We start from the raw sequence: 13,282 nt of genomic DNA on the forward strand, positions 1-13,282 counted from the left end.
AGGAGGGTGCAGGGGCTGCAGGGCGAGTGGGGAACAGGGGCTGCAGGGCGAGGAGGAGCAGGGCAGGCAGGGGCATAGAGGCTGCAGGGGCGGGGGGTGCAGGGGCTGCAGGGCAAGTGGGGAACAGGGGTCTCAGAGGCTGCGGGGGGGGCGCAGAGGCTGCAGGGCGAGTGGGGAGCAGGGGTCTCAGAGGCTGCAGGGGTGAAGGGGTGCAGGGGCTGCAGGGCGAGTGGGGAGCAGGGGTCTCAGAGGCTGCAGGGCGAGTGGGGAGCAGGGAAGCACTTAGCAACCCCCAACCAAGATCAGAACGGGAGGGAGGAGGGGGAATGCAGGGTGCTCAGAGGAGGGGGCAGAGTTGGGGCAGGGACTTTGGGGAAGGGGCGGGGCCGAGGCAGAGTTGGGGCGGGGCCGGGGGTAGGGAAGGGGTGGAATTGGGGCAGGGCCAGGGCCCCCATGGAGTGTCCTCTTTTTTCAGTGTTGAAATATGGTAACCCTACTGTATACCACCAGAGCAGAGAGGGAAGAATCCTGCCCTCTCTTCCTCTCCCCATGCCCCAGTCATGGTCAAGAAAGGCAGGCTTTTTTCTCTCTCTCTCCCCCCACACACATAATGGCTGGTTCCTACTCCACAGCAAGCAAGCATAGACCACAACAATGTTAGTCTGGGGCTGCTAACTCTGTTTAAAGCTAGGCACTGCCAGCAGAGTATCTATCACTCCACACAGACCCCACAGTACTCTACAAAATTCAGCTTTGTCTGGCATATTGGGTGACCCTCAGAACTCAGGGACTTCCTTTCCCCTACCTGCAACCTTGGATTTTATGGGACGCAGAGGCTGGCTTTCCTCACACTGGTGTTTTTACATCCACACCAATCAGCCTTGCTGCCATGCCAGCTCCTCAATCCTGCTACTTACAGGGTCTTTGCAGTAGTTGCACAGATCATTGGCTCCAATTAACACAGTGATGATCTTCCAGTCAGTGTTGAAATCAATTCTCTGTATAAAGAAAAAAAAAGTGTAAGTTAATTATGTTCCCAACTGATGCGCACACTGGGTATCTTTGGAGGCAGATCTGTTCCATGAAGCAATATCTGTTCCTTTTCATGCTGTGAGATTAAACACGCTGCGTTCCAGTCAACTCACCGGATCACTTTTCATTAGTCTCACCAGGGCTCTTACTTGGTCTGGTAATTTCCTGTGGAGAAGGACAATTAGTGAGCCTTAGGGGAGACCAGCATCAATAGGAAGAATATTTATCCAGATATCTATATGGCCCTGGGGCATCTCAAACTCATGAGTGAATGTATCCTCACACTGTTCCTGTGAGGTAGCATTCTCCCCATTTTATAGATGGGGAACTGAGACACAGAGACTAAGTGACTTGTCCAGGTTCACATGGGAAGTCTGTGTCAGAAAGGAATTGAATCCAGATCTCAGTCCTGTCCAGTGTTTTAACCTCAAGCCCATCCTTCCTTCACCTTGTTTCACTCCCTAGAGAGTAGCTGAGAAAAAAAAAATCCACAGCTTTTTGGATGCCAGGTACAGCAAACCCCTTGTCAGCTGACAGCATCATTAGAATTGTTGGATCAGTTTATTTCTTATAGACTAAAACTGCAAAGGAGCGCCAAACCCAAGGCTCTGAAAAATCCCCTGCATTAACATTTGTGTGTGCACTGAATATTTCCAAACCTACATTGACTCTAAGGAAATGTGCACAGTAACTATTGAAACAAACTTCTGATGTTCCCAGGATCACAGCTCAGAGTCAGCACTTCACACTCTGTTATGTGTAAAGCAATGATTCCAAAGCTTTTTCGGCCCTGATGAAAACTGAAGCACATATCCAGGACACTAACAAGACAGCCTTGTAATAGTCATGCTAGATCTATAAAAAGCTTTGCTGTGAATTCTAGGTTACCTATGCTAAACTGCTGGACCTCATTTAGCTGCTCTATCATCACATTGCTCCTCTAATATGCACAGAATCTGAATGGAAAGCTTTGGCCTTGCAGCAGCTTCATGGTTTTGGAATGAGCTGCTCCTCCCTCTGGGCCCTTGCTAGAAATACTTTACTGACTGTACATCATTTCATGACGTACATCTGCTGATACTAATGAGCCTGACACACACATGATTTACATAGTAATCGGAACTTATATGCCGTACAGCAAAGGAAAGCAATCATAGGAGCAAGAGGTATTTCCCCTCTTCCTGCAATCTGACACACAGCTCTCACTAAGGGTTTGTCTACACAGCAAAGTTAGTGCATGGCTAGCCATGATGTAAATCTGCAGTGCACTAGCTTGCCACGCACTATCGGAACATGTGGACACTGCTACTGCAGACTAACCGTTCCATAGTGTGTGCTTGATGTAGTCCCAACAACCAACCGCAAGTGGTCAGGAGTCAGGAACTCCCTTTTACATTTCATTCTGGAAGATGGCACTTTCATTCACACAGCACCGCCCGCCTGCATGCCCCAACATTAAGGTAGGATTCAAGGTTGACACAAAGGGGAAACCACCACCTATTGAATCACCAATGTCCCTTCTGCAGCAATTTGGATTTACCATGGAGCTCTACCTTTCAAGCACTGACCAGCCTAGCTGATAAGATGTGACAAGATCACTGCTTCAGAAAATATCCTACAGGCACTTCCACACTTGGGTCTAGGCCACATTTAAATCTAGATTTTCAGAGATGGGCTGGAAGTGGGGGAGGTGTATTAACTCATTACTTCACTTATTCCCCCTCTTCCATGCCTGCCATTCTTGTTCTTAAACTTTTAGTTTCATTTTTTAAGTAAAATTTGAGATGTTCTCTAAGGCTTCAATTCAGCAAAGGACTTAGATCATAGAATATCAGGGTTGGAAGGGACCTCAGGAGATCATCTAGTCTAACCCCCTGCTCAAAGCAGGACCAATCCCCAGACAGAATTTTTCCCAAGATTCCTAAATGGCTCCCTCAAAGATTGAGCTCACAACCCTGGGTTTAGCAGGCCAATGCTCAAACCACTGAGCTATCCCTCCCTATCTCTTATGTTAAGTATATGCTTAAGTATTTTGGCTGAATAAGGATGGACTAAAGCCTGTGCTTACAGTCAAGCACATGCTTAATTGCTTTTGCCTGATCAGGACCTAAGAAGGTATCTTCCTTCCACGTATGTAGGCATGGCAGAATTCAATTTTTATAATTTCAACAGACAATATCAACGTTTATTTTTAAGCATTTTTTCTATTTTTATCCATTTAAATTTTCACGGTTGTGCAAAATTATGGGGTTTAAGCAATTTTTTATATTTATCTATTTAAATTTTCCTGGCTGCAGGAGATTATGGGGGAGATAAAAATCAGGCAATGGGGGGCCAGACAATAATTAAAGACAGTAGATGATGATTAAAAATTAAAGCTTTATAAATTTAAAACACAAACTGTCACCATCACATCGAAATGTACAAAGTAAATATCCTTAAATCAAACACTAATAAGTTATCAAGCAACATTGTTTTTGTACTTTATCTAACGGAAATTTCAATTATCGATAGAAATTTTTTCATTGGTTTGTGCTTGTGCAGTGAAATCAATGTGTACTGGCATTTACTGATAAAAAAAATCTATTCCTTCCAAGCCTAAACATATCCAACAAGTTCATTAAAACCAGCCTTTTCAGAAGTGGCCACTGATTTTTAGCCACTCAGCCTGAGAAAACTTTGAGCATGATTTTCAGAACTGATGAGTGCCCACCACTGCACTTGATATCAGCAGATGGCTCAGCACCTCTGGAAAGCAGGCTCAAGATGGGCACCCAAAAACTGAGGCACACCAAATAATTCAATTTTGAAACTCTCGGCCTTAGCTCTCATTTACAGGCCATCTTTTTACCTCTGGATGACAGGAAGAGGAATCTCTTTGGCTCAAAGAATGAACCCTTAGCAGCATTACAAATACAGAGCCACATATTTGAATCAGGAGAAACTATTCCATCCTCTTTATGTCCAATGCCATGAAATCAGTGAACTATATGGAGATAAAACTTATCTCCTTAGATAAAGCTATAAATAAAGTGTGATAGAAATGAACTCTACTAAGGGTGCCTCTGAGAGTTCAGGGACATTACCATAGTGTCTGTTTATACAGAAAACAAACTCATGTGCTGCTTTCCTTCACTGTCATAGGCCTTCCACATGAGGAGATGGTGGGAAAGGGCAAGGACTGGTGGGTGGGGTGAGGCTGGACAGTCGGGGAATCAGAAGGAGTCTGTGAGCGTTGTTTTCTTCACCCCCTGCTGAACATTTATAAAAGTAAAAATATTGCTGGGAAAGCTGAGCAGCTCTACTTCCTATCTCTGCCCAATCCAGGTCCTCTGGTGTGGCAGGTGGAAAGAGGAGACGTTCACCTCCTCACACCGGTGACCCAGCAAGTGTACAAGAACTCACTTGTTTCTCGAGATTTGTACAAGAGTTTGCATTTTGCAGTATAAGTACATGGGAGTCACTTAGTACCTGTTCAGTTTCTCCACCTTAGTATCTGATTTTACACTATGGACCTAACTCACACCTGGTGTAAGAGTATGCAGCTCAACTGTCTTCATAGAGTCATAGACTTTAAAGTCAGAAGCGACCATTGTGATCATCTAGTCTTCAGTGACTATTAAGTTGCACCCTCTTGTATCAGATCTGAATTTGGGTCAGATACTTAGCTGCAAATTCAACTTCCAAATGAAGCAGTGTCTGTAGCTTACTCAGATTTGCCCCCATCTTGAATTTCACAGGAAGCTATGATCATTAACATCAGTTGCAAATAGTTTTTCACTTATCTTAAGGCTAGGTCTACACTACAGCGGGGGGTCGACCTAAGATACGCAACTTCAGCTACGTGAATACCGTAGCTGAAGTTGCGTATTTTAGGTCGACTTACCTGGCTGTGAGGACGGGGGCAAGTCGACCGCTGCCGCGCCGCCGTCGACTCCGCTGCCGCCTCTTGCCGCGGTGGATTTCCGGAGTCGACGGCAGAGCGATCAGGGATCGATTTTATCGCGTCTTCACTAGACGCGATAAGTCGATGCCCAATAGATCGATTGCTACCCGCAGAATATGTTCCCTGAAATGTTCTGGCCAGGGCCGGCTCCAGGCACCAGCTTGTCAAGCCGATCACGGCTTTTTTATGTTTTGTTTTGTTTTTTGGCTGCTTGGGGTGGCCAAAACCCTGGAGCCGGCCCTGGTTCTGGCTTGAGAGCCCTGGAAAATGAAGTTCTTTATTCATCCACCCCACAGTTACTTCACTGGCAGTGCAGGCTTCAACAGCCATGAACTGAAGGAACCGCACATCCAGAGAGGAGAAGGTAGCTCAGATTCAATGCCTCTGGCACTCTTGGCATCCCAGTTGAGACTGCCCACAAGGGTCCAATTAGTGCCAGCTGTACTGATGGCCTTCGTCATGTGGACAACTGTCCCCTAGGGACTAGACTGACATATCATGATGCTCAATTCTAATGGGCTACCAGACAGACATCTGATGGAAGAGACATGATTGCTGCTGACCTGAGCTGTATTCACACTGGTGACCTAGAACTGAAAGACTCTGTTATCCTGTTTCCAATCCCCTCTGGTAATCAGCCAACCTGATGTACCTTTTATACCAAATAAGGTAGGGACAGCTGATTTAATTGCTATCTGATTTTCATGCTGTAAGATCAGCCCAGGATATTAGATCCCTAAACCCTGCAGGAGTTTCCTGTTCACCCAGGGAGTCACTTCATTTGGAAATAAAAATGAATTCATTATAGAATGAAAATCCCTCCTTTTGCAGGGGTAGGGGGCAGAGGAAGATATTTCATAGCATCTAGCCAATGACTCCCATTTTTTCAGTGAATATTAGGATGAGTCAAATCATTCTTTCAACCTGCAGGAGAAATCACTCCTGAAACATTAAAATGGTATCTTGATCACTGATAAAACCTTAACAGTCATCACTTAGGGAGAGCAAATGTAGGAGCTCTCTTGTCTTCCAGATTTAGCTGCCAAGTGGAGCTGCTGGGGAAATGGAGGATTATTTTTTTTTAAAATAAGAGAGAAAGATTGAAACAAGAGTCTTTTTAGCACTACCAATCACCAAAGTCAAATACAAGCACAATCAGCCAGAAATCCTGCCCAAACGGTGGCTGTGCCCAAGTCTGCGGCCAGCTGCTTAATTATTTAAATACAGTATTAAGCCTCCCATCCTGCCCCATCATCTCCCCGTCAGAAGATGAGACTTCTAAGATGAGAACTTGGATTCTCTTCCTAGAAAGGATAACACCAGGGATTAAGTATGCAGCCGCCTTCCATGAGACTGCTTCTCCCAAGTATGGCTGAAGGCAAAGGGACATATTCAAACTGCATGAGGCTGCTACTACATTGAAATCAAAGGAATTGCAGCCACTTACACCAGGTCTAAAACTGGCCTAAAGCCTATGCCTGGCTGTCACCTGTCCTCATCTCTTCAAAAGACTCTAGCAGCCTGATTGGTTGCTTGGTATTTTTGCTGTCTCTCTCCACCACTCCTCCCCACCCTTCCAAATGTTTGAGGCCTTAAACATCGAAGCCGCAGGACCGGCGGACCTCCCGCGGGCATGCCACCGAAAGCCACCTGCCTGCCGCCCTCACAGCGACCGGCAGGCCGCCCCCCTTGGCTTCCCGCCCCAGGCACGCGCTTGCTGAGCTGGTGCCTGGAGCCGCCCCTGGACTAAGGTAAGGTCACCACACTCACTTTTGCTAGTAAATGGTGATCCCAGGTCTCGAGAAGTCAAAGGCTAATGCACTAACCCACTCTTCCCTCCAATTTGTATTCCTAGCTGTACGGCTTCTTTCATCGTACAATGAAGCTCTCCTTTGGGACAAGGTATTTCCACTGGTGTGCTTACCACTGTTGTGATCCAAGGGGTCCTGTCACATGCTTCATTATATCACATGGCTTTCTTATGAAAATCAAGTGAGCCATTCGGTTTATGTTCAATACAGCAGAAGCTCTGGAGCATGAGCCAGGCACCAACTTGAAGTACCCGCCAGACTGGTTTTGCTTGCTATTAAGCGCAAGTTATAACAGCACGAGACACATCAAAGGAAGTTATATGAAGCAGCCACATCCCTGCATCCCAAAGGAGTGGCAGGGGGGGGGGGGGGGGGAAATCAGCTTACTCAGCCACTGCTCCAGGAACTGCCTGATTGAGAAAGGCATTCGGCTCACTTGCTCCCCCTGTGCCAGTCGAGTAACCCGTGAGGTTAAGGTTGAACTCCCGAAGGATATCTGAAGAAGGAAGAAGATAATGAGAAGAGAGTGACCCCACTTGCTCATCACAGAGGGGAGAAGACTAGTATACACCATGCCCCCCTAGATTCTTGGTTTGTGTTCGGAGAAGGCTGCTGCTTGTTCTCCACTTACCTTGCTGTGCCCACCCAAGGGAAGCAGAATATTGGGCACTGCTGTGTCAGCCCAGTGATGCCAGAGGCTTAATCACTTAGTGTAGATTGTCAGACAGCTGGGGAATGCACTGGATCAAGTTGTCTCCTGACTCAGACCTGGTGCAATCCCACTGACATCAAGTGCAATCACGGGGGGAGGTGGACAGAGCATGTACAGGCACATTGTATGTGACCACCCTGTACATTACCATGGTTAAAGCTTGAATGAGAAACCCCCTGGTCAGCAGGCAGCCATTCTGTCAGGGAGCCAGAAGGGCCCTTGGCCTGGTTGATCTGGAAGAAGCTGAGAGAAGCTTCTCTTAGCTGGAAGTTCTATTGTGCATATCTTTACAGCTATGCAACATCACGTGCTGATCGCAGACCTGTGTATTAAATGCTTCCATGCCAGGCCGTGAATTATTCACAGCCCCTCTCTGTTCATTATCTTAGTACTCTTGCTCAAAAATAAAAAAATAAAAACCACCACAAACACCCCTGTGTCTGTGAGGGCAGAGAATGTGTTGCTAGTCAAAACAAAGAAAGCCACAATTATATTAAAGGTTCCATTTATAAATTGTTTATAAAGGATTAATAAATGGCTTCATTTTAAATAAATAACTTTAAAGGGATTAATAAAAAGTTTTAATAAATGATTAATCAATTTTAGTGTGCCATAAATCAATAGTGGTTTATAACCATGGTTTATAACAGGGGTAGGCAATCTATGGCACGCGTGCCGAAGGCGGCACGCGAGCTGATTTTTAGTGGCACTCACACTGCCCGGGTCCTGGCCACCGGTCTGAGGGGGGCTCTGTATTTTAATTTAATTTTAAATGAAACTTCTTAAACATTTTAAAAACCTTATTTACTTTACATACAATAGTTTAGTTATAAATTATAGACTTATAGAAAGAGACCTTTTAAAAACTTTAAAATGTATTACTGGCATGCGAAACCTTAAATTAGAGTGAATAAATGACGACTTGGCACACCACTTATGAAAGGTTGCCGACCCCTGGTTTCTAACTTTCTAGGACTCCTTCTACTGATGTGCTTATAACCATCTATTATATGCTTACTACAAAGGTCTGTAATATGCTTATAACATGGATTAGCCCTTTATAAATGAAACCTTAATATAAAGTGTAATTCAAAAAATGTGCTGAAACTTCACAGCCAGATGTAGCGGGTGCCAAACCACCAATCTGAGTTTTGAGAATAGTTGCGAAGTTGATTGACAGGAAAATTTCACAATTCCCAGCAGTGTAGACACACAAATATTCAGCAATATTCACTTAAAATATCTGGTCTTGGCAAACATCCCTATCTGGAAAGGGACTTGCTAGAGCATTTGCAGAAACCTAACACAAACAGGGCACAAAAACAGTCACAGCAAGCTTATTTTAAAAAAATCAAATTAATATTCTCTGAGGCTTTTTTGCAGCCTCCTTGCAGCTTCACTGATGAGGCAGCCCAGAGGATCAATGAAAATATGGGCCATTTCCACGAATGTCCAGTCTTGTGAATTACCCCAACATAGATTTTAAAATGTTAAGAGAAGTTCACGGTAAGTTTGCTGCCCACATCGTAGTCATGGTGTACCAATCAGTCCATTCTCTCCCTTGAATCTTGGCAACAGCAAAGCTTCTACTTACTAGGCAGGGTTGTTACATTCTTTAACGAAGCATCCCCTCCAATACTGCAATTGGAAAGAGAAGCAAAGACTAAGTCATTAATCTTTTAGCACTGCTCAGACAATAAGGTGATAGATGACAAGTACCTAAGACAGATTTCCTGTCCTTGCCTGGAGGATATGAAGGATCCATGACACTTGGAAACTAGAGGTGTTTCACAACTAGGTGGAGGGATCCAGATCTAAGTGATTGTTTAAGGGCTTGAGTGAGATTTTTGGTAGCACTGATGCTGTCAGAAGGGTTCATGTGTGGGTTTTGCAGCTGAGAATGTGAGGTCAGGTCATTAGTTGTGGGACTGCAGGAGCACCTGGCTGCTGGGAGGGTGGTTGGAATTAAGTCACTTTTTCAGGGAGGGGAGAAACTGCAGGTGGATTTAAACATCCCAGGTCTCCAGAAGTCAAAGGCCGCAGGTGGATTTAAACATCCCCTGCAGTGTTTACCCCGGGCTATGGATTTTGGGGCTGGTACATGAGAACATGTTAATGTGAAATTGGCCAGACTAATGTCTCTGTCCAAGCTGCTGAGTGAAGCAGACAATTTAAATAGTGAAAAATAAACATGACTGTTAAAATTCGTTTGGGTGTAACAATCCAAGGTGTCTGTAGGGACACAGGAAAGGAAAGGGTTTGGTATATGTATATAATATCTATATATGGACTGTTTTCCATTGAGTGGTTCTACCTAGAAGCCTGAACCTGCAAACACTACAGGACAATGGGACTATTCATGGTAGCAAGAGTTACAATCTTACATGGTGGAAGGACCAACCTCAATTCCAGCAGTACAAAGCAACACCAAAGCCAATTCAACCAGCCTTCTATGGATTCTCCCTGCATTGAGGACTCCTTGACTGACAGATAGCTGCTGTAGTGGCTCCAATTCATTTCTACATGGCACAAGCGTATCCAGGGAGAAGAATGGCTGGAACATTCTTACGCTCTGGTGGTTCTCAGCTACCAGAATGACTCCTTGTGGCCGGGGGCATTTGGCTGCTCTAACTTGTAACAGGGGGCCAGCACAATACAAAGCTTCCTTGGCCCCTTCTCTGGTCTTGCACTGAGCACAGCTGAGTTGTACCAGGAAATCTGGCCCTTTATCTCTATGAGGGTGATGAGGAGTGGAGGGAAGATCTCTAGCCAAACTACAGCAGCAAATAAGTGGTTTTTATACAGAACCTTTAACAAAAGCTTAGAAAGTGCAAACCTTGTGAGCAGCCCTCTTGAATGACAGCAGCTGTGATTTGTTTGCCCTGGTGATTTTTCACTGGCTTTGGCGAGAGATATCTATTTACCTACCCATTCATATAAATCAATCCAGTGTGTGAAACCCTCTGTGTATGAGAAGTCAAAAAGCTAGTGACTGAAGTTGGTTGAAAATGTATTGCTGAATTTCTTTAAAAAACAAAAATTACATTTATGACAAAAAACAAATTTTCAAAAGAAATGCCAAACCCAACAAATGCATTTTTTCCCCAGTTTTTTGACAATTGAAAAAAAAAAAAAAAGAACTTTTTCACGGGAAACAAAATATATTTCCTCACTTCCTTTATTAATGACTTACCTCCAAGCCAGCCCCCGATACTCTGTGTTCATATCCAAGATATTGTTTGGTTCAGCACCAATTCCATTACCAGCCTAAAAAAAAATTTATACCAAGACAAAGACTGAACTATTAACATTTTGGCCATACATATATTTTGGTGATCTTAATTTTTTATTTAAATAAACAGGTCTCTCCTTAAAAGCCTGTTACATTTGGGCTTGTGATACTTTGGCACCTGGCTTTTCAGGAAGAGTGTTATGAAAAATAGCACCAATTCATTTTTAAAAATTCTTTATATAGTATTGCTGTACACATGGCATAAACAAAATAGATGAGTGCATGACATAGTATATAAAGGTTGCATTGGCACGAGTCTGGATGAGCTGTATAATTCATTCAGGGTTTCACTACACATAAGTAATGCAGCCATCTCAAACTCTAGCCAATAAAATCTTCAGGGCAGCTGTACCACCATTTCCCCTGAATATGAGTTTTGTCACATGACAGGAGACTGAATATTAAAACAGCCATGCAATGGGCCAAATTCTGCCCTCAGATATGTATGTGTAACTGCTATTTCTCCAAAGACTAAATGTATCCATAGTTCCTACACAAGGGTATCAGATACCAAAATAGCAGCAACTGCTGTATCTCATAGTATCTGATACTATCGCGTGGCAACTGTAGTTGAATCCTGACTATAGCGATCAACATGGTATGTATTTATTCAAATGTTTGTGCTGATTTCAATGGGCTCATGGATGCAGAAATCTGCAACATCAGACCTGCCAGAAAGTTGTGTGGTGTGCATGCACAAATATTCTTAGGACTCCATTATTTGGAAGTGAAATGCCTACTAAACACATGAAAGGAGATCATCCTCACTGAGGACTAAGGCCATGGTGAGTTTGATAAAGAAACTGGTTATCAGTTAATCAAGCACAGTGAAGAGTCTGAATATTTTGGCTCTCTTTTCTTTCGCACTCATCTCCAAACAGGCAAAAGCCATTTTACTTAACTAGAAAAAAAAACCTGCACCACAAGAGAAGGCAATAGCTAATTATCAGGCAGAACGAACTGAGACACAGGTTCCGCAGTACATCCTATTCAGCAGAGCACTTAACCTTGTGGTTAACTTAGAGCATGTGCTTAAGCCCCACTGATTTCAATGGGACTTACCCTCTGGCCCCAGGTCCAGCAAAGCATTTAAGCAGGTGCTTAAATGACCTGCCTAAATTCATACAATTCAGGTGCAATGTTAGGATTGGAATCCAGGAGATCTGACACCTTGTCCCCTGCTCTAGATCTCTGTCTTCTGCCTATCAATGAGTATTTCACCACCCCAGCACAAGTCTCAACTCCTCCCTCCAACCCCCACCCCAGTCTGAGCAGGCAAAACATTCTGTTGTTCCATCAGCAAACACAAAAAATAAGACAGAAAAAGCACAAAGCTCCTTACAGTCAAAGAATCCCCCAGAGCTGCTATCACTCGCACATCAGCTGGTTTGAGGGCATGCACTGTAAGGCAAAGAGATGCAGTTAAACCTGAACGGGGAACAGAACCATGCTTTTCCATCACTGCTAGATAGGAGAGCAAGGAGCAAGTCATGCCACATTGCTGGAGGCCAGTGACCAACCTCCAGTGTTAGGTAGACCAGAATGAGGATAGGGTGATTCAGTATTACAGAGAAGGCGTGTTGACAGTAACTGCTGCAACAAGGCAGAGCAGGGTACGAAAAGAGGCATTATGCTCATAAACAAATTGAATACTACCAGGTATTAGACCACAAACTATGGAGTCCTGCCTTCAAATCCACTGACCTAAGCACTAGACCACTCCATTTATAAGATGTGTCAGCCCTTAAATTTTGCACAATGCAGGAGTTATCTGCAGTAAATAAGTTGACTGCAATCACTTCATCTGAATAGTCCCTACAAGGATGGTTTGGCATCATACCTCTTAATTAGCTATAGCAAGTAAGGTCCTTGCTTGGTGTAATTTTTCCACAGTCCAATAATTATTTAAGCATAATTAAACAAAACATTCCTTGAGATGCTGTTGAAAGAAACAGTCTCCTACCCTAAGAAGGCAAGGTTACCTGAAGTTGGAGAAGAGCTGGATGGAGCCCTGTCCTCACACAGCAGCTGGCTCCCATGATTCTAAAGGAAGAGAAGACAGGCAAAAGGAACTGAATAATTTTAAACCAGGAAACATAGTATCAGAGAACATAATAAATCATATCCCTGTTTGTCTGTAATTAATAAAGCAGACGTTGGTCACTGAATTCAATCTGTCACACTCAGGGCATGTCTACACTTGAAACTTCTTGTGGTTTTGTGTGTCTATTAAGTGATTGGCAATAACTATAGTGTGAGCAGTGCATACATACCACTTTGCTAAACCACGATTCAGGTAGCTTTCCCTGGTATTATTGCAGCTGCACAGCACAGCAGTGTTACAAACTAAGGGTTCAGTGTTATGGTCAGACATCCCACAGTGCACTGCTCTGATGCTGGGCTGTAGGCAGTCTCGAATTTTTTTGTGCCGTGCTTTGTGCAATGCCTACCGGCAGGCAATGAAGTTCTGGGGCTTAAGGTCAAACTGC

At 44.2% G+C, this 13,282-nt stretch overlaps 1 protein-coding gene across 1 annotated transcript in view; it reads right to left on the reverse strand.

The window, feature by feature from the left end:
* Nucleotides 1-13,282, reverse strand: part of PLB1 (phospholipase B1) — a 115,410-nt gene that overhangs the window by 36,583 nt on the left and 65,545 nt on the right. The window contains exons 31-37 of the mRNA XM_026649579.1: nt 12,776-12,836; nt 12,136-12,194; nt 10,695-10,768; nt 9,096-9,139; nt 7,177-7,285; nt 1,146-1,197; nt 918-998 (exon numbers count right to left, since the gene is read on the reverse strand). Of these exons, the coding sequence (XP_026505364.1) occupies nt 918-998; nt 1,146-1,197; nt 7,177-7,285; nt 9,096-9,139; nt 10,695-10,768; nt 12,136-12,194; nt 12,776-12,836 (480 nt within the window). The remainder of the gene's footprint in view (nt 1-917; nt 999-1,145; nt 1,198-7,176; nt 7,286-9,095; nt 9,140-10,694; nt 10,769-12,135; nt 12,195-12,775; nt 12,837-13,282) is intronic.

This window comes from Terrapene carolina, unplaced genomic scaffold, assembly GCF_002925995.2.
Source record: "Terrapene carolina triunguis isolate 2854851 unplaced genomic scaffold, T_m_triunguis-2.0 Scaffold85, whole genome shotgun sequence".
NCBI classification, from domain to species: Eukaryota; Metazoa; Chordata; order Testudines; family Emydidae; genus Terrapene; species Terrapene triunguis.